Raw genomic sequence first — 22,214 nt, 5'->3', positions numbered from 1 at the left:
AGAAGATGGGCCATCGGAGAACACACCGGTTGATCAAGTGAAGGAACACCATTAGGTCCATCCGGAGGAAGTAAAAGATAGCGAGTAAATCATTTTTTTTCTTGTGAATTACAACATTCGACATTCAAAAGGTATGGGACATGTATTTCGTCAATCTTATTTCCTCTAAGGAGTTCTCTGTTTAGTGTAGTTGAATATTGTAGAGAGAGACATGCTACAACCAACCTGTTGTTGTGTTGGTTCAGTTAAAAACGCTCGCGGCAAAGGTGGAGACGAAGCAGGCGAAGAAGGAGATCCAGGAGAGAGAGCAATGCCGCTGACGAGAAAAACCACTTTCTTGTACTAAAGCCAACGATGGTTTACCAATTCGTGTTCTCATTGACTGGTTTCAGAACCATATGGGTAATTTGAAAAGCCAACGATGATGAGGGCTGCATTTTAGTGAGAGACTACACCTTTGATGGATTTTTCAATATCCAAGCAAAAGTTGCAACAGTGATGAGGGGCCAAAGGTGGATGGGATTATCCTCGCCATTGGTTATCCCAGTTCAATTTGCCATTACCGGAAGGAAGAAGGGGACGAGGGAGGGGTAATGTTGGATTTTAAAAGAATTTTAAACATCACATGATATCACGTGTATATGGGATTTGGCAGAATATTAATGGATATTAACGATAAGAGTAAAGTTATAGCAATATCATCAGCCAATTTTCAAACAGTAAAGATACACGTAATGATCAATTAGCTAAATCATAAGAATAGTTTAAAATTTTTTTGTAAGAGTACACTTATACAGGTAGTCAATAGTTGCCTTATCAGCTATAATTCCAAAACTGTGGTGGTGTTTTAATAGGGATCCACCATCCACGAATACGGCCTCGGTAAACTCTGGGTCTATTTTTAGTATTACGGCTTGAAAGTACAACAGGAACAGCACAAGTCACATTCGCTTAAATGGTTTACTTTTGTCATTTTGTGATTTCTGGGATCCGTGATGCTAGCATTGCCCAGAAAACAAGAGAAAAGAGAAAGAAAAAAGAATTTGGGGCCTTTGGGCATTTCGGCTGTGTATTTCAGTAGTATTTCTGCTTGCTTTGGCTGGCTACATTGCTTGTTCGGTAAAATTCCCTTCGCTTTCCTGGCTTTGGCGCTGCTTGTGGTGGAACTTGGGGAGTAGGTAACGGCAATCGGAGTGAGGAGTTGTGATGGATTTAGGGGAGATGTGGGCAATCTTTGGGCCGGGCTTCGCCGGTGCAGTCTTCGGTGCCGGCTGGTGGTTTTGGGTTGACGCCGTCGTATGCAGCTCCGTTAAGGTTGGGTTCGTCCATTACCTCCCCGGTTTGTATCTGTTTACTTCTTTATCCCTCTCTTCCTCTATTGTTTTCATTCAGATGGGAATTAGGCTTCTGGTTTTCGTCTTTTGCTTCAGGGATCTTTGCATCTCTGGCCGCCTTGATGTTCAACTGCGTCAAAAGAGATGACATTGATTACTCTCCATACGAAGAAGGAGAATGGAGGTCAGTTCTCAATTTCTTATATTTTTTTCCTGTTTTGGGTTTTATCTGTTTCATTTCTTTGCAAAATGTTTTTGTGAAAATCCCAGATTTATTGGTTATGCATGTTCCTTTGAGATTGTTGATAAATCTGTTTTGGTTGTCTTATTTTTATGGGTTTCCAATTTTTGCTACAATCAGAACATTGCATGCCCCCAAGGAAAAGATAAAAAATGGAGCGGGTGAGCGTATTTTGCTGGCTAAATTAGTAATAGTTCTCTGCTCTTTTTAGGGAGAATGTAGTTTAATCTATCAAGAAAAGATAGTTTTAGTGTATACACAGTAGTATGAAATATTTGGGATTTAGCTGTTTAGAATGGCTAGGCAATAATTTCCCTTAATTACATCTTTCTCCACTGGCCATTTGCTATTGTAGATGTGTAGAACACTAGAACTAAGGTTAGATATCAAACTGATACAGCTCAAAGTCATTTATCCATGGTATGATGACTAAGACTCAGTTCTGCTTGGTAGGTAAGAATCACTTAGGATGTGTTTTGTTTGAAAGAAAAGGTAGGGAAACCAATACAAGGTTTGCACAGGTTTCCCTACCTTTCCCTTCCTTTCCCTACTTTTTCTTTCAACCCAAACACAACTTTAGTCTCTGCATTTTATGCACAAACAATAATTCAGATTGGAAAAGATTGATCTAACCATCTGAAGATCAATAACCAGTTGTTCATAATTCTCTATTCATTAAAATCTTGTAATGGCTCTCTTATATATGGTTACATGAGATCTCAACCACATGCTTTAATTATTGAAAATGCTAACCTTTTAGTCAGTAGGGAAGTCATATTTAACCGAACATTGTAAAACGAAGTTTAAGAAGTGAGATCAGAAAAGAAGTTAAATTGGTGCTTATGCAGTTTTGCATGGATATGAGCATGGCTGTTAGAATGTGACGTGTGTCCAAGAGTCTGACTCGGCAAGATGAGAAACTGTGGACAAATATCATGTACAAAAAATGGGTCTCAGATTCAGATGTTGCTTTTCTTACCGAGCAATGTTCAATACAAAAATAAGCTAGTTGATAAAAAGGAAACATTACATTGAAGTGTCCCTCAAGGATCCATCTTGTGTCAAAATCTAACATGTATCCAACACAGTCCATTCCAGATTATGCTTAGTTATAGGCCAATATCTTGCATTACACATGCCCTTTGTAGACCTTGCACATGTCCTTTGTAGGCCCCCCATCAATGGCTTTGTGAAATAGGAGCCACTGCATGGTGTAATGGTAGAATGTCGGGCTCACAAGCATGACAATGTGGATTCAAGTCTGAGAGCAGCCACTTTGTGCCAAAAAAAAATGCAAGGTTGGTCTGTATCCGGTCCACCCCTTCTAAGAGGCGAAGTCCACAGGTTATTTGGCCAATATTGGGTAATGGCCTTTATCAATGGCTTTATGAAATGAATGAACCATGTCAAGTGGATCTGTTATTTATTCTAAATGTCCATGACTTTGGCAAAGCAATTGCTCTTCCTTTCCTCTTTTTTTTTTTTTTTTTTTTTTTTTTTGTTTTTGTGGGGCTTTGTGAAATAGGGGCCATTGCATGGTGTAATGGTAGTCTCGGGCTCAAAAGCATGACAATGTGGATTCAAGTCTGAGAGCAGCCACTTTGTGCCCAAAAAAAATGCAAGGTTGGTCTGCATCCAATCCACCTCTTCTAAGAGGCCAAGTCCATAGATTATTTGGCCAATATTAGGTAATGGTCTATGTTAATGGCTTTATGAAATGAATGAACCATGTCAAGTGGATCTCTTATTGAATTCTAAAAGTCCATGACTTGGGCAAGTGTTAAGGGCCTGCGAATAGGATCTCGTCACAGGTCGGTTAACGGGGAAAACTTCTTGTTTCCCCTTGTTTCTCCCTTTTCTCGAGGAACCTATCTTTAGTGCCTTAATGGTGATTTGTTAAAGAGATCACCAACTCTCCTCTGCTCTTTCTTGACTGAAAATATCGATAATTTTATTGAATATCATCTGCTCCTTTAAATAGGAAATTACAAGAAGATAAGAGTCCTTTAGGAAACTTCCTAACAAACATTTATCTCTAAATAGGAGATAATAATGCTACTGCCTAATAAATAGGAACACTGAATCTAGCTAAGAGATAAGATAGGAACACTGAATCTAGGTAAGAGATAAGATAGGAACACTGAATCTAGCTAAGAGATAAGATAGGAACACTGAAGTTAGCTAAGAGATAAGATAGAAACGCCCATTACTGCTGCTGTCTGCAGCTGTATTTCTTTCCAACAAAAGTATCCAAAATATTACTCCCCTCCTAGACTAAGAGTTTGTCCTCAAGCTCGAATTCAGGATAGGTGTCTTGAAACACAATGAAAGGAATCCAGGTAGCTTCAGCCAATGGTAAGCTGGCCCATTCCACCAGAACTTCAACAACACCTCGATTAATTCTGGAACGAACAATAGACTGAGGTTGGGGAATGATTTTGCCCTCCTGGATCGGGTTCCAATGAAGAGGGTTCATCCTCATCTTCCTCTTGTTCATCCACCAAGAGGCAGAAAAGTCTCTTGCACTTGTGCTCTATTGAATAAAGTTCATCACAATTAAAACATTGTCCCCTCGCCCTCCGTTCCGCCATCTCAGCCCTGGACAAGTACTTAATAGGGGGTGCAACAACGCTGCTTCCCACACTGGATGTCGATCTGGAATTGTTGCTCGTCTGTGGTTTCTGTTCTTGGTTGGCTGCTGAAGATGGAGCCATTCCGAGTGGTTTCGGGGCTGCCCATGCTGTTTGAGGCCACCCTATACTGATACTTCCGCGTTTGAGTTGCAATTTTTGTTCAAAAGCTTGAGCCAAATTCATAGCAGTAACCAGATTAGGGGGATTTTGCATCTCCACATCCACCCTCAAAGTTTCCACTAATCCTGCGGTGAACATGTCAACCTGTTGATCTGGTCGTACCGAAGATGCTCTTGCAAGGAGGGTCTGAAACTAACTCTGATACTTAGCCACAGTTCCAGTCTGTTTGAGGTTGATTAGTTCGCCTAATGGATTGCTTGTTAATGGGGGCCCAAACCTGAGAAGGCAGTAGGATTTGAATTGGGTCCAACTGAGCCCAGGTTCCTCCTGCTCCAATTTATAAAACCAGAGCTGTGCCTTCTCAGTCATGTGGAATGCGGCTAAGCCTACCTTGTCCCTGTCCTCTGTCCGTTGGTTGCGGAAGAACTGCTCACATCTGTACAGCCATCCCAAAGGATCTCCAACTCTATTATAGGAAGGAAATTCCAGCCTACTGTATTTGGGAACGACCACGGTTCCCTGGGCAATGACCTGCTGCTCGCCGGACGATTCTGTCATGTCTGGTCGGCGGCCGTCTGGGATTGCAGCCCCTTCTGAACTCTTTTCCTTGCTGGAAAAATATAACTCCATCAAGCGCCTCAATTCTCGGACGTCCTATTTGGGATTGGGCTGATTAAGAAGGTAAAGCAAACAAATAGATTGAACAAGAGAAAAAAAAAGGAAGATGATTTTAGTCACTAGAGTTGATGAGAACCTGGACACAAAGGTTGAGTAGTTTTTCTTTGTGGGAGTCTGTGTCTTTGGGTATAGGGTCTTGTTTTCAGGGGTTGAGGCTGGAAGGGTGGGTAGCTAGGGAGCTTGTTGATCACAAATAGTGGGTGAGTAATTTTCTGGGTGTTTGTTTGTTTGTTTTGGCTTGAACTTTCTATTTATGTTTCTTTGGCTATGGGAAGTGTCAGTCCAAAGAATAGAGGAGGGTTTAGGTTGAGGTTTTGCTTCTTTTTGGATGATTCCTTATCATGTATTGTAATCTCTTTTTTTCTCTATCTTAATATGATTTTTTTATTTATTTTTCTGTTTGCTGGAATACAGCAGCCGAAGAAGAAGAAGAAGAAGAAGAAGAAGATGAAGAGAAGAAGATTTGAGAAAGGCAGCTATATCTCTTCAGCCAGCCCTACACTCTTATATAGATGATTATAAAATAATGTTACATTAATGGACTAGAATGCCCCTGACTAGTGATGGGACACCTAGACAAATAAAACAAATAAAACATTAAACAAGTTTAGGCCCAATAACTAAGAACTTAAGACACAAATATGACTAACATAAACACTAAAAACAGCCGAACCAACACTCCCCCTCAAGCTTAGCATGGATGTCAGTCATGTTTAGCTTGCCAAGTAAGTCTGAGAACTTCGTTGAAGCTAGTCCTTTAGTTAACACATCTACAATCTTCATCTTGAAAGGAGTATAAGGAATGCAGAGTTCTCCTGAGACAATTCTTTCTCTAACGAAGTGTCGGTCAATCTCAATGTGCTTCGTCCTATCATGTTGCACTGGGTTATTTGCAATGTTGATGGCAGCCTTGTTGTCACATTACAGCCTGAGAGGACACTCGACCTTTATCCCGAGCTCACCAAGAAGGGTCCTAAGCCATAGCAATTCAGCAACACCATGAGCCATAGCTCGACATTCAGCCTCTGCACTTGATCTAGCAACCACATTCTGCTTTTTATTTCGCCGCTAACCAGATTTCCTCCAACAAACGTGCAATACCCAGAAGTAGACTTCCTGTCTCCAACAGAGCCAACCTAATTTGCATCAGTATACGCTTCAATTTCAATTTTATTGTGTTTTTTGAACAAAATTCCTTTTCCTGGGCAAGTCTTCAAGTACCTAAGAATTCTTTCCACTACTCTCATATGAGGAATCTTTGGAGAGTGCATGAACTGGCTGACAACATGTACAGCATAAGCAATATTTGGTCGAGTGAGAGACAGATATATCAACTTCCCTACCAGTTTTTGGTATCTTTCTTTATCAAGGTAGTCCTCTCCAACTGATTCCTGTAGACCATCGTTCTGTTCTATTGGAGTATCTGCTGGTCTATACCCCATCATACCTGTCTCCCCTAGAAGGTCAATGACATACTTCCGCTGACATATATACATGCCTTCTTGTGACCTAGCAACTTCAATTCCAAGGAAGTATCTCAGATGGCCCAAGTCTTTGATCCCAAACTCAGAAGCTAAGAACTCCTTTAATCTTTTTATCTCTTCCAAATCATCCCCTGTAATCACCATATCATCCACATAGACGATTAGTACCGTAAGTCGGCTACTCTGTTTTCTTATGAACAAAGTATGATATGCACCACTTTGAGTGTATCCCACTCTCTTCATGGCCCTACAAAGTCTCTCAAACCAAGCCCGAGGAGACTGCTTAAGGCGATATAATGCTTTCCTCAGTTTACATACTTTCTCATCAAAACCATAACTTGGTGGAGGATCCATGAATACCTCTTCACGTAGATCACCATTTAGAAAAGCATTCTTCACATCCAACTGATGTAGCTCCCATGAGAAATTTGCAGCTAATGACAATAAGACCCGGATTGTGTTGAGCTTTGCGACTGGAGCAAAGGTCTCTTTGTAGTCAATCCCTTCCTTTTGAGTAAACCCCTTTGTTACAAGTCTGGCCTTATATCTTTCAATGGACCCGTCCTCCCTATGCTTTATAGTGAACACCCACTTGCATCCCACAGTGCTCTTCCCTTCTGGTAGATCCACTAATTCCCAAGTCCTTGCTTTCATTAAGGCTTTCATTTCTTCATTCATAGCCTCTTTCCATCTTGGATCAGACACTGCCTCTGAGTACCTAGTAGGAACATGCACGGAGGAGAGAGCAGACACAAAGGAATAATAATGAGGAGATAAACGTGAATAAAAAACAAATTCAACAATGGGGTGTCAGATAGTACAAGAATGGGTAGACTTACGAAGAGCAATGGGGAGATCCAAATCAGAAGTATGAGTGATAGGATTACCTGGAGTTGCTGAGGCAGATTGATCCGAGTCTAATTGATTGCTGCCATGAGTTAGAGGGTCTTTTTTTCTTCTGTTGTAGGTGATTCTTATATCTTTCTGTTGCTTACTGGTTTCCTCAGTTACATCTGCAGCATCAAGAGTGGTAATAGGTGCAATGGGAGCCTCACTAGGTTCACCCGGGATGCTACAACTAGGAGGATCAGGAGGAGAAGATGGAAGGCCCGAGGCAGAAAGAGGCACAAAAAAGGAGGGGGGAAGAAGAATCCTATTCCATCCCACTAGTCTCCCCCTAAAGAGGATTCTGGGAAGAATGAAAATAGGAGTGAGACTCAAAAAATACCACATCTTTTGTGACGTATTTCTTCTTGGTGACAGGATCATAACACTTGTAACATTTCTGTGTAGGAGAGTACCCTAGAAAGATTCCTTTCGTAGCCCTAGGATCCAACTTGGTCTTCTTTGGATCCTTTACATGTATAAAACACACACAACCAAAGACACTAGGTGGAAGAGGAAAATCTGGAAGATTAGGGCAAAGGACAGAGAAAGGAGTTTTCATACCCAACACCTTGGATGGCATCCGATTTATCAAATATGATGCGGTAAGGACTGCTTGAGACCAGTAGTGCTTGGGAACCTTGTGCTGAAATAATAAAGCTCGAGCGGTCTCCAATAAGTGTCTATTTTTGCGCTTAGCAACCCCATTCTGTTGAGGGGTACTAGCACAAGATGACTGATGTATCATGCCAGCATCCTCCATGAAAAGGTTCAAGGATCTTTCAAAATATTCCGCGGCATTGTCTGAACGGAACTGCTTAATCTTCTTGTCAAATTGAGTTTCAATCATTTTACAAAATGCCATGGTTATCCGTGGCACTTCATCACGTCCTTTTAACAAGTAAATCCATGTGCATCGTGAGTAGTGATCAATAAAACTGATAAAGTAACGAAAGCCATCTACAGAAACAAGGGGTGAAGGGCCCCAAACATCAGAATGGACCAAATCAAAAGGAGTTTGAATTTCATTACTAGAAATTGGATAAAGAGTTCTACATTGTTTTGACAACTGACACACTTCACAAACTAAACTTTGACTCGAAATACCCTTGAATAATTTAGGAAACAATCCTTGCAATGATGAAAAAGGTAAATGACCTAGCCTAGCATGCCACAAGTGTAACCTAGCTATTGACTCCTCATTATTCTGACTACTAGTAGCAGATGATTGTAAGGCTGAAATTATGTCTGCATCAAAATAGTAGAGACCTCCACACTCATGACTGCTCCCAATCGTTCTCTTTGTCAATCTATCATGAAAGACACAATGAGTAGGAAAGAAAGTTATGCTACAGTTTAAATTCTTGGTAAGCTTTGAAACAGATAAGAGATTGGAAGAAAGATTGGGAACATGTAGAACAGATTTAAGAGAGAGGTTCTTGCTTAGGTCAATCCCCCCCCCCCCCCCCCTCCCCCCTTCCCAGAGATGGTGGAGAGGGAACTGTCAGCAACTCTCATCTTATCTTGGCCAGACATCAATTGGTAAGAAGAAAATAAAGAGGACATGTGTGTCATGTGGTCAGTTGCACCGGAATCAATAATCCAAGAAGTAGAGTCTATAGAACTAGTTGTGCTATAAGCAGAGACAATATCTAACTTGGCAAGAGAGGTGGAAGCAAGAGAATTAGTCCTTAGACGGTTTAAGGCCCGGCTAAGGACCTCTACCTCATCAGCAGTGAAACCCAAGGATCTAGATGTGGAGGAATTAGAAGTCTGTCCCATGGGAGAAGATGCAACTGTAAATGTGTTCTTCGAGCTATCACCACTGTGACTAGTAACATGATTCCCACTTGCTGCTTGATTCTTCTGGGGCTTCTTGTCTTTCCTTAACGCAGCTGGTTTCAGATGAGGATAAAGAACCCAACAAGTCTCTTTTACATGCCTTTCACCACCACAATGAGAGCACTTAAGATGCCTCTTGTTTGAATAAGAACCCAACAAGTCTCTTTTACATGCCTTTCACCACCACAATGAGAGCACTTAAGATGCCTCTTGTTTGAATGCTTGCTCCCCTTTTGGTTTGAAGAAATCAGGGCCGAATGTTTAGCAGGCTGTTCGGTTGGCTGTATTTGAGTGTCAACTTGCATATCTTTCCTCCTAACCTCTTCATTCCTTACTAGATAATAGACATGATGTAAATCTGGCATTTCATCCCTTCCCAAAATTTGAGACCTTATGCTCTCATACATTGGGTCTAAACCAGCCAAGAACTTAAAGGCTCTACCCTCTTCAATTTGTTTATCATGCATCTCCTTGTCTTTTGCATTCTCTCAATCAAGAATAAGATGATGATCAAGTTATTACCATAGTCCTTCTAGGGTTGCAAAATACGTTGCAATTGTCATATCTCCTTGTCTCAATGCAGCAATGTCTTGGTTCAGCCTATAAATTATGGCATTGTTCTTTCTCTGTCCATAAGTTTTAGAGACTTTCTCCCAAATCTTAGCAGCAGTAGGAAAGTGTTGAACAGTCCTGGCCACTCTTGAAGTCATCAAAGCATGCAGCCAGGACATAACAGTAGCATTTTCCTTACGCCATACTGCATACTCTGCACTACCCACTATAGGTTCCTTCTTCTGTCCATCTAGATAATCCGTAAGTTCCCAGGAAGTAATAAAGAGCATGGCTGAAACAGACCATTCTCTGAAATTATATTCATCCAACAGTACACTGGTGATCTGCAAGCTGTGCAGATTTGGATTTTCCAGATTAAGAGACCTCCCACCAGTTCTATTATCCCTAGAAGACACTTCTCCCGATATTGAAGACATCTCCTTCCTCTTACAGTGATCACAATTGAAAAACTCAGTACAAAGAACACTATTTCAGACTTATTGAAGCTGTTGCAGGTCTCAGAACCCATTGTAACAGGTTTGAAACTAAGAACAATCCACCTCTGTACTGGGCGACTCTTCTGGACTAGACTAGGCTTTGACTTCTGCTGTAGTAGATTGTGATCACCCGTACAATCTGTACTAGGACTGTCGAAGTCAGTCCTTCCACCTAGATCTGTTCCACACAGATCTCTCTTAGCAGCCGAATGGCTACTACCTGCTGCAAGGTGTCTAGTAGGGCATCGATTTCTGGAACAAACTTCCCTTGGGCCCTACAACCAAGGGAAACCCTAGATACAGACCTTGCTGTGCTCTACGGTCAGCCCTAGGGTTTCTTAACAGCGGCCAAGATAGGAGAGAGATAGGGAAAAAAAGGAATAGAGAAGAGCAGAAAAAGTGGTGGCTGTAACCAGACAGACGGATTAGTGCTCTGATACCATGTTTGCTGGAATACAGCAGCCGAAGAAGAAGAAGAAGAAGAAGAAGAAGAAGAAGAAGAAGAGAAGAAGATTTGAAAAAGGCAGCTATATCTCTTCAGCCGGCCCTACACTCTTATATAGATGATTATAAAATAATGTTACATTAATGGACTAGAATGCCCCTGATTAGTGATGGGACACCTAGACAAATAAAACATTAAACAAGTTTAGGCCCAATAACTAAGAACTTAAGACACAAATATGACTAACATAAACATTAAAAACAGCCGAACCAACATTTTCAAAAATATATCCAGCTATTTTTTATAATAATTACCGTTGCTTGGTGCAGTTGGTAAAATCATGGGTTGACAAGCATGAAAATTCTGTTTGGAGTCTATAAGTGGTTACATTATACTAAAATGCTGGAGGGTAGATCTCTATCCTGTGTCCACCCCTCCCAAGACCCTAGATAGCTGGGATTAACACTGAATAATGGCCTTTTTATAGTCTCTCTATGTGAGACACAGAGAAACATGTACAGACTTGCAGTGGTGGATAGGAAGGGGAGTTGGGGTAAAGGAGTTCCAAAACTCTTCCCAAATGAATGGTAAGAAGGATCAAAAGAACCAATTCCTAGTCATCTCATATAATAGAAGAGTAACACAAAGTTATCTCAGGCATTTCCAATCCCCAACACAAATCTTCCTTTTCAATCCTCTAGGTAGACTATTAACAAAAGTGTACCTCTGAACTGATCTAAATGATCTGTTCATCCTGGCTGCTAGTGATTTTTCTCTCCCTCATTTAGTCTCTTAGTGTCCATGATCCACAAGAATGATCTCTTACCCACTCAACCTCTAAGTCCCCTTCCACTTATCTCTCATTCTAGTCTGTTTGGTTTCTTCTATAGAGAGAAAGAGTAGAGAAGAAAATGGTAACACGCAAATGGAGGGAGAGGGTACTCTTATCTGTCAACTAGCCCAAAGAACTATGCATTCTAAATCTAATATTAACTGAAGTAAACTAATAATGGTATCATTCTTAGTACGGTACGTGAAAGAATTATACTAAATACATTAGTATGCTACTAATGTACAATAATATTGTACACTATATAGCAGAATCATCTTTTCTTTGTACAACTCTAGGCCCCAAGAATCATGTTTTCAGTGGGGCCAAGAACTCCATCTTTTTCACTGTTCTGTAACCAACCTGGCTTGAAAATGTGGCAACGAGATCTCTCCTTTGTCCTTTGAAATTAATTCCCACTCCTAATTCACCCGGTTTTCCTGTAGAGTAGCTATTACATTTGACTCTATAGAGCCTTGTGGAGGAGGGACCCCTTCATGCAAAATCAGCCTTGGTGTTACCATGTATTAATTTTTGTGTTTCTTCTTTTATCTTTGCCTGAGGGTGGGCCTTGGCACAATGGTTGGGTTGCTCTATTACAAGCTGGGTGACCTGGGTTCAAATCTTAGAAATAGTTTGTGTATGTGCAGGGGTAAGGCTGTATACATCTGTCCCTCCCCGGACCCCACATTGGCAGGAGCCTCGTACACTGGGCCGCCCTTTTTCTTTTATCCTTGTCTACTGTAGCTTATGATAATGCACATTGTAGTTTTTAATTTCCCAGAGCCAGCAGCAATGATCCATTCACTAAGCATCTTTTGCAACTGCAGATTGAAGCTTTGGTTGTTTCTTGCATATGTTGTATCATTTGTGTCTCTAGCAGCATCAGTAGGTCTACTGGTACAAGATGCACTTGTAAAAAGTGGACCTTCAGCATGGACAGGCACTGCTGGTGTCTTGCAGTGTGTGCTGGTATTGATCAGGTATAATTTTTATTCATGATCCTACTTATTTTCATGTTTCAACAGATAAGTATTATTTTATTGTGTGCATAAAAGTTTTGTAAATGGGTTAGCCAGGGTTTTGTCTTGACAGATACCTAAATTTAGCCATCTGAGAATATTTAACTAATCCAGATTGTCCATCAGATGAGGGATATTTGAAGTGCTTAGTGTTTACTTCTTCAGGTATTGACAAGTCCATACAATACCATCATTATACCTCTTCCCAAGAGATGTTGACTATTGGAATCTTTTCTCTTTCTTTTTTTTTTCATTTTTTTTTTAAATCTAAAACATGACCCCCTAGATGACGGGACCAACATTGGGTAATGGCCTTTTATGTTGAATTAGCCACTGGTTGAAAATTGCCTATGAGTAGAGAATGGAGAGAACATGTGAAACTTTCTTGATTACAGGTATGCCTCCATGAATAAGACTCCAGGGAACATGTGTGGTGAGGCATTCTAATACGCAGAGTTGTGAAGTCTAGTTCAGAATGCAAGAGGTGTGTGATGCAAGGCAGATTTTTAAAATTTTATTACAATATTTACAATAAACCAATGTTTATAATATTTTTTGGTTTTCACTTTTCATCTTTTGTATTATGTTAATAATGGGGAACATGATAAAATGGTTCCCCTACTTATATCTTTAATATTTTTATTATCAAAACTGGCATAAATGTGCATGCATATGATGTGTATGCCTCATTGGCTCTTGTATAGAGCACAATAAAAACACACACCTCTATGCTGGAAGTTTGCACCTCAAGTGTCAGTACTCCATTCTGTGCCTCCAGGTGTTTTCGTAGTGCCTTGCCTAGAGGTGTGCCTCCAGGCATATATGCCTCCAGAGATATGTACTTTAAGACTTACTTGGCAAACCCATGGTTTAATATTTGTGTATGCATTGGTGCATACCAATGTTTTAAAACTGAAACGCAACTAAGCATAAGGGTTTCCTGCAGCCCATGTCACAAGGTTTTAAGGTAATGCACATGCCTGAAGAAAGTGAGGCACCAACTATGAGAAAGAATTGGAAAAAAAATAAAAAACTTAAATATACCAATATGCAAATATAAATTCTGAAAGAAATAAAACCTTCTAGTTCAATTGGTAAAAAGTGTTGTGTTATTAACATGAGAGTTGTAGCCTTGTAGCCTCAAGTCCTTACAAAGGTTAAACTGTTTAAGCTCTATAAGACATAGATACAATTTAATATATGGTTTTATTCATTCAAACGCTATTTTTTTGAAGGTAACCGTATTGATATTAGTTGTAGGCAAAAAAAAGATTTGAATTTAGGGTTAATTCATCAAAACGGAGTAAGACACTCTACAAAATGACAAAACTGAGCCTGGCCTATGAGTGCTTTCTGAAAAGTTAGAGTATATGTCTTTATCAGTCTAGACTCAAATTATTAGGTTATTCATAATGCTACCATGTGAGGGATTTATTTTGTACTCTTATCTACTGCCTTTTTTTTTTTTTCAAACAAGCAAATGGAACAATGATAAGATGGTTGATGTTGATTGGTTTTTTTAATATTGCTCTTTTGATTGGATACTCGGAATCACTCCAGCATCTTGTTTCTTGATCTAGTGCTCAACATACAATGACCTGTTTCATTCATTGATGATTAGAGATGTAAAAAATAGGTCAAGCTTCCTCCAGAAGTCAAAGAAAAGGCCAAATACATTATCTCAACTAAAAGAGGTAAGCTTTGGTAAAATAAGAAGCAAAATGACTTGTGACCAGAGTAAGATACAGGCAAAAACCATTATGGGAACATTGGCCCCCATTACAACTCTCACCTCCTTTTAGCCCTGCAAGCCAAATGGTCAGCGCATTTCTGGATCTACTTGAATGTAATGTTTACTACTTTAGTGTGATGTTCACCCTGGATGCCAGAGCTCTAGCCTCCATGATAGTTGCAAAGAATCCAAAGGGTCATCACTGACACCCTTCTAACAAACGACGGCAATATGAATCACCCTCCACCCTTACATGCATAAAAGTAGGAGTTCATAAATCTCCTAAAATAAAGCTTTATATTGCTGATTGAGTTTTGAAAGCTTATAGGGGTTGAACAAACCTTCTAAGTCTGATCTATGAAAAACCACTCCCTCCAGAAGGCCCTCAATTACCACAGAGCACTTGTCAATGCTGTGCTTGACATCAATTTTGTGATGGCCAGAGGGGGGGGGATATATTATATCCTCATTGTCATTCAATAGACCATGCATATATGTACCATTTCCTTCTTAATATATACATGCCTACTTACATTTGTGTGTATGTATATGCCTAGCCATGTTCATGTTTCTAAATTTTGGGGGTGGTTGGTTGTGTCTGGAAACACCATAATTTTTTTAGAAAAGTTTACTGATTTCATTGAAAAAAGAGAGGGGTACACAAGGAGGTGTATAAATACAAAACAGGAGTCAGACCCCTAAAGATTACACAGAAGGAACTTTGTCACAATACAAGGTCTCTAAAATAGAACCTAGTTTTGCTAATCCATTTGCTATGGCATTTAAATCCCTTGGAATCCAGAACAGAGATGCATTTGTAGAAGCCAGTAAGTCCCTTGCCTCTGCTAGCTCAGACGTGTTCAGAGGAATCAATGTAAATGATCTTAACAGGAATGCTGTTAACTTCCTGTTCTCTTCCCCATCCTCCCCACCCATCTCCAGGGATCCATCTCTCAGAAGGGAAGGAGCATGGACTCTAAGCTTTGATGGAAGTGCCTCAGGTAACCCTGGTGTTGCTGGCATTGGAGGAGCTTTAAGAGACGAGAATAGGAACATTTGCTGGGTGTACAGTGGACCGATTGGTATAGCTGATTCTACAAAGGCAGAAGTGATGGCTGCTCTTATAGGGATCCACTTAATCAACAGACTGGGTATTCAGAACCTCTCCATTGAAGGTGACTCAGCAAATACCATAAAATGGTTAGGAAAGCAGGAGGCTGGAAACACCATAATTTTGGGGGCCATCACTTGGTCAAATGGTAAAATCTCGGGCTGGAAAGTGTGAGAATGTCAGTTCGAGTCTGAGTGGCTGCTTTGTGCAAAAAATGCCAAGATTGGACCATATCCTGTCTGTCCGTCCCAAGACCCCAGATAGCTGGGACTAACATTTGGAAATGATGCTTTTGTGTGTGTGTGTGTGCGCCAACATATGACACTTGTGTCCATGTCCATAGATCATAGAAAGAAAGAAAAAAATGACAAGGTGAAGTGATAGAACATGTGAGAAGGCTCTTTCTCTGACAAGGGTGAAGCGATAGAACATGTGAGAAGGCTCTTTCTCTGACAAGGGAAAAAACTATAATTAAGAGAAATTGATTTTCTTTTTATTAAACCCTATACTATTATTGATCCTATATTACTATGCTCTGGCATTTGTCAACCTTATTCCAAAATCATAAATCTTGAGATTATTCTTTATTCTTTGGCCAGCTTAGCCATCTCAAAACCTTGGCATAACTTTTTCAACTTGAGGTCTTTACATCAGTTGTCTATGAATGCTAATGTGATGCATGTAATTAACCACATGTTGGTCAAAGATGTCTGGTATGTCCACCTGACCATGAGATGAAGCCTTAATAATTTTTTTATGATATTTTTCTTTATAATTAAAAATCACTCAAGTTTTTTTTTTTTTTTGTTTTGTTTTTTGTTCATTGTATACAACTTTCTTGATTTCTTCAGGCTGTGTTTGGAAAGAGTGCAAATAGAGTGTAAATGCAAATATGCAGAGTGCATTCTGGTCCATACAAATGCAAAGTTGATTTAGTTTTGCATTGACAAATTTACTTCCTTGCCAAACGATTTTTGGTTGTAATGGATGCAAATACAAATCCTGAGATTGAAATATACTCTTTTAACATTTGATCACTTTGACTGCAAATGTTTACATCCTTTTTTGCGATGTAAAATTTCCTCTCATTTTGGGTGCAAACATGCCTTGGAAACTGTCTTTTCTGTCGTTGTCAATACACAAATGAATTTTTGCCAAACACTAACAAAACTGAACCAGAGTACATATTTGCACTGAACCGGCATTTACACTCTTCCCAAATGCAGTCTCAGGAGAAAATGTATTGAAATCTTTTGGTATGATCTCTAAGCTTTTTCTGTTATTTTAGCGGGCAAGCACATCTAGTTATTACTTTGTGAGGTCAGTTTTGCTTTTCTGATATGCAACCAAGCAACACATAGATGGAGAGAGATGCTCACAGTATGCCCTGATCTTAGCAATAATCATGTCTGACAACTCCATAACCCATGAGTGAAGAATTAGACAATTGGTTACAGTTGATCCCAGGGATGAAACATTGGCAATATGGGTTCTAGAATGGTTTATTCTATTGCAGTTTTGGACTTATTAATCTGTACTAAAATCATTATTTCCATGGCTAATCATCCGGATCATTATTATGCACTGTGACCTTACTAACTGATATATTTATGCAGTGGGCTAATGTACTGGACGGCTCATTCAGATCAGAGTTGGTGAACCAGAAAACCTACCTCCTAACAGAAACATGTACATCCTAGATGTCTAGTTGATGACAAAGAGAAATAGTTCGATCTTTAATTCTTTATGGTGTTTGAGGTTGCTAGTTTCTTGTAAATGTGCATGTGTTTCTGTGTCAATGCTACTTCTCTTGAAATCTGCATATTCAAATGGACTCTGTTGAATACAACTCTTACTGAAGTGATGGATCTTGTTGAGTCACTTGTAAAACTGGAATTCAACCAGGTGCTTTGTAGTAGAATCCTGACATTGGTTGGTGAATTAGAGATTAAGCTGAGGTTCTACCCGCCCAATCATGCAACTTTACGGCTCAGTTCCGAAGGAGTACAGAAAAAATATGTAGAGCGCAAAACCTTGTATTTTGTATGTATTTGTACTGTACATGTTTGAATTTGTACTCTTTTCAAACTGAGCCTCATAGACTCTGTATTTGCAATCTGAACTAAATACAAATTTTGCACCTGATTTAGCTTTTCATTTGTCTGTAACCATGATTTGCACTCCTACCTTATACTTTACTACTTTGTCTCGTCTGCACTCACTAGCAGTGCAGCTTTTGCATCTTAAGAACTGATGCAAACAAGTCGTGCCATGTCTGAATTTCTATATATAAAATAAAACAAGCATGACTCTCATTTCTCCCTTACTATTTATCTAATTTGTATGTTTTTGTTTTTAAAATTGCACAAAATTATTCAAGTAGCTAATCAACTTGAACTCTTTAAGACATTCATTTCCCCATTAACTCACCATTAAGTTTCTCTTCTCTTCCTCATTAACTCTTTTGATTATCTTCCAATAACTCATTCCACTATACTCTCTCCTCTCAATTAACTATTTTCTTGTGACTTAGGTCTAATTCAGATATGCATCAACAAAAAAAAAAAAAAATCCCACACATAATGCAGGTAGTAGGATTATAAACAAATAGGATTTAGAATGGATCCAATTGCATCTGCATCTAATTATTATGTTGGATTTTGGATTTAATTCACAATCACCTTAGTTTGTTTGAAATGACTGAAAAATAAAAAGATTTAAAAAACTAATTATTTTTAAAGTATATATGTATAATAAATGTATATAAAAATAAAATATTAAATTTATCAATTATAAACGTTATATAATTATGCATCTATACTACTATAATAAGTAGGAATAGCTGCTCCCCATGGTTTTTGGAAATTTTCTTGACCAAAATGCTTTTATTTCTTTGAATTTAGTCATATTCTACCTTTAAGGGTAGAAACTGTAATTTCAATACAGCTACTAAGTTCATTTTATTTCCTCTCATTAGACCTATATTTATGATATTAATTTTCATTCTCTCTCATTCAATCCTATATTTAAGTTACCTTTGTTTTTTGTCATTACATTTCATTGATTAAATTCATAAACAATGATCTCAATGGTATAAAAACTATATTTTTAAAACAAACCGACAAATAAAACCATTTTTTTAAGTGTTGGCTAAATAGTTCAACAATTTTAGTCAAATAAGTTAACTCATGTCATACTTAAATATTGATGTTTTTAAAATATATATAAATACAGAAATAAAAAATTTGTAAAAAATTTTGGCAAAACTAATAATAAGTTTTTTATTAATGATAGAAGAATACAAAATTTAAAATTAACACAAAAATGAAACCATTTTCATATTGTGTGGCAGGTTAGTGGTTCAACTATTTGGTTTAAATGGATCAACCCATGATGTCATAGTTAAATAATAAACTTTTAAAATAGAAAATACAAAGAATTGTGAAAACATAAAAAATAAAAAATTTAGGCTCTAATATCATATATTAGTCATATTAAACAAAAACAAATGTGATAAATAGTAAGTATTCTTATTAATTATGTAAATGAAATACAGAGTTTAAAACCGATCTAAAAATGAAACCATTTTCCTGCCTAGATGGCAAGTCAATGGTTCAACCTTTTGGACCAAATAGGTTAGCTCATAATGTCATAATTAAATAAAATTTTTTGCAAAGATAGAAACAAAATAAAAATACAAAAAAAAAATAAAATAAAGAAATTTTATAGAAAGCATTTGAATACGTATCTAATATTATATATTCTTCATATTAAACAAAAATAAGTGTAAAAAATAAGATTTATTTTATACTAATAATTAGGGGTGTCAATTGACCGAGTTTGGGTTGGACCCTATTTGAATCAAAATCAATTTGAATGGATTGGATGAACCAATAAGACATTGAATTGGACAAGTCTAGACTAAATGGTCCAAAGTATTTATTGGATTGGATTGGACCTTGTCCATCTATAATAGATTTATAATGAATTAGGTCGGGTTGAACCAATATGTGGTTTATTGACAGAAGATAAAAGTACGGGTGTCAATTGACTAAGTTTGGGTTGGACCCAATCTAAATTAAAACCAATTTAAACATATAGAAATTATGTAGAAAATTATGAACTTATATCTAATATTATATATTTATCATATTAAAAATATAAATGTGATAAAAAAAATATTTTTTATTAATGATAGAGATAGAATACAAAAGTCAAGAAAAAAGAGAATTAATATCTAACTTGTGACCCCATTAATTAGGTCAAATAGTTTAATAGTTCAAAGAGTTAAGCTGTTCTCAATGGTTTTTACAAGCAAGTAATTTGATAATAAATGGACCCAAAATACAGGTACGATGATGGGTCAATTGATTAACCGATTGGTTTGACCATAATATTAAAAGCATTGGTAAAAAATCAATGTTCTAAAAATTGAACAAATGTACATTTCTCCTTTTATAGGTTAAACCATATTTCTCCTTTAGTTATGATGTCATAAATTAAATATTAAAAATAAAAATATAGAAAACATTACAAAATTTATAAAAAATAAGCATGTCTTTAATATTATATATTCATCATTTTTATTAAACAAAAAAACATTTGAGAAAATGAGAATTGTTGTAATTAATGGTTTTTGAACCGCCGTTGACCTGGACGATTGGATTGTTTGGCCTGGGAACCGTCCAGATAATCAGTTCCGTTTTACCCCAAGCCCAATCCTTGGCTAAAAACCATTGAATCGGCCAGCGACCCATTGACCCGGGCGATCAAACCATCAACCTGTTTGACACATTCAATGGTTTTTGGTTGTTCATTCGAACCAGATGGTTGAACCGTTGACTCAGAAACTAGTGGCTAGAACGGTTCCAGTTCCTGGTCGTTTTTTAAAACATTGGTTAAAATACAAAAGGGAAGAAAAGAAAACAAATGTATCATCCGTAACCCATTGACCTAGACAATTAGGTCATCAGTTTCACCAATACACACCATGCTTTGATTACTCATCTTTATTGCATGGGTTTTGATAAGACGACTAAAATTATTATTATTACTATTTTTGTTATTATGCTATTATTATTTTTGTCATTTGAAACTACGAGCAACACGTGAACATTTACTAGTAATATCTATATGTATCAATAATTGTGTTACATAAATACATAAAATAATAATTTTTATTGGACACAAGTTTTAGTTGGATTGGATGGGTTTAAATCTACATCTGATCTAATTATTAATCGAATGCAAATTCTAACATCCAAATTCAAGATAATCCGATTCAAAGTTGAATAAGGTATTGGACTTTGGGAGTCCATTGACAACCTAGCGGGTAGGGTCCAAGATAAGCAACCCCTAAGCTTGACGTGGAAGTTATATACATATATATTTAGATAACAAAGTTTATGTTAATATATAAATAGAAATTTTTATATTTTTTATAATAGACTAAAATTAAATAAAATTTTTAATTTATAAAACACCCATAGTTTTATAATTAACATGAGCAAGCCTCTCCTTGTCCCAGGCCCAGACAAATATTATTATGCTTAATGTGTGGGCCGATTGGGCTAGGCAACCTTAAAAACTATTAATACACTCAAAATTCATTAGGCTAAACAATGGGGATTGCTCATCCCTCATAGCTCCTTTGGGCTTCATTGTTAATAATTTTATCAATCAAAACACAACCTAAAGTTTTAAGCCTCAAGCTTGGGCTTATATTAATTTAATTATGACTACAACCTAATTTTATATATTTACTAATATTTAAGTAATACTTACAAAACATTATAACATTTAATCATTAATTAAATAAATAAAATAGAACACTAATAGATAATATGGAAAAAATAAATTTTTATTAAGTAATTACTAGTAATCTATTATTTTTATTAAAAAGTATTAATATAATCAATCCAAACTACTAAATTATTAGATTATTTTTGTAATAAATCACTAAAATAAAGATTAATTATTTTAAACAACATTGCATTCCTTACAATAGTTATCAATTTTTATCGTTTTATTTTCCCTTGACAAATCCCCATGCATGGCACAGGTCCCCACTAGAATAACAAACAACATCATCTTTTTCTACATCTCACTCCTAAACAAATAACACATCATACATTCTCTTTAGTAGAAGGTGGAGGTGGGAACACAGGTTTTACTTCTCATAAACAAATAAAACATAGTTCAAACCTGAAGTAAAACAAAACTAGATTTTAAACTCTTCTGTGCACGATTGAAAACAAAATTCACACTGCAAGAAAACTGAGCCAAAGTCAAATAGGAAGTAAAAATGTAAAATAATCACCACTTTATATGAAAGAAAATGGATATGAGAAGAAAATTATTTATTTGGGAATGAGATAAGAAGCAAGGTGATGTGCAAAATTAGTATTTGGTTTAATTTGATAAAAGAAAACAGTCACAATTCACTTGGTTTAGTCCCCTGGTTTTGCCTCTTTTGAGCATGGTTGTCAAAATGTCAACTAGATCAGTCCAAAGCTAATACCATATTTAATTGTGATGCATGTCCCTTAACATACATCTCCGTGGGGAGATTGGAATCTCTTTGAGTTATGAATTAGCACACTCAGCATGGAAGTAGGGTTGTCAATGGACCTGTTTTGAATTGGACCGTATAAAATAAAATTAATTTGGATGGATTGGATGGACCAATAAGATATATTAAATTGGACAGTCCAGACTTAACGGTCCAAAGTATTTATTGGATTGGATTGGACTTGGCTCATTTGTAATGAATTTATATTGGATTGGGTTGGATTGAGCCAATATTTGGT

At 37.4% G+C, this 22,214-nt stretch overlaps 1 protein-coding gene across 2 annotated transcripts; it reads left to right on the top strand.

Annotated features, from left to right (window-relative positions):
* Positions 1 to 1,037: 1,037 nt before the first annotated feature.
* LOC104612066 (uncharacterized) lies at positions 1,038 to 17,562 on the top strand. Of its 2 annotated transcripts, XM_010279380.3 has the most exons (5): positions 1,038 to 1,339; positions 1,431 to 1,518; positions 12,371 to 12,523; positions 12,958 to 13,046; positions 17,022 to 17,562. In XM_010279380.3, exons 1-4 carry the CDS (start codon positions 1,207 to 1,209, stop codon positions 13,007 to 13,009), a joined length of 426 nt encoding a protein of 141 aa, XP_010277682.1. In that variant the 5' UTR covers positions 1,038 to 1,206; the 3' UTR covers positions 13,010 to 13,046; positions 17,022 to 17,562. The 2 variants fall into 2 exon arrangements, with proteins under 2 accessions (XP_010277682.1, XP_010277683.1); XM_010279381.3 differs by lacking the exon at positions 12,958 to 13,046 and having other exon boundaries at positions 1,045 to 1,339.
* The last annotated feature ends 4,652 nt before the right edge of the window (positions 17,563 to 22,214 follow it).

Source organism: Nelumbo nucifera, chromosome 1 (genome assembly GCF_055504915.1).
Source record: "Nelumbo nucifera cultivar China Antique chromosome 1, China Antique-T2T, whole genome shotgun sequence".
In the NCBI taxonomy this organism is placed as follows: domain Eukaryota; kingdom Viridiplantae; phylum Streptophyta; class Magnoliopsida; order Proteales; family Nelumbonaceae; genus Nelumbo; species Nelumbo nucifera.
The sequence above is the reverse complement of the archived record's forward strand: the minus strand, read 5'-3'. Positions and strand labels throughout refer to the sequence as shown.

What these genes read in the sequence shown, in the direction of transcription:
- LOC104612066 (XM_010279380.3), top strand. Translation starts at nt 1,207, where the DNA reads ATGGATTTAGGGGAGATGTGGGCAATCTTTGGGCCGGGCTTCGCCGGT. An exon ending in TACGAAGAAGGAGAATGGAG is followed by an intron (nt 1,519 to 12,370) that starts GTCAGTTCTCAA and finishes TTGCAACTGCAG; the next exon opens with ATTGAAGCTTTGGTTGTTTC. An exon ending in TGTGTGCTGGTATTGATCAG is followed by an intron (nt 12,524 to 12,957) that starts GTATAATTTTTA and finishes TCTTGATTACAG; the next exon opens with GTATGCCTCCATGAATAAGA.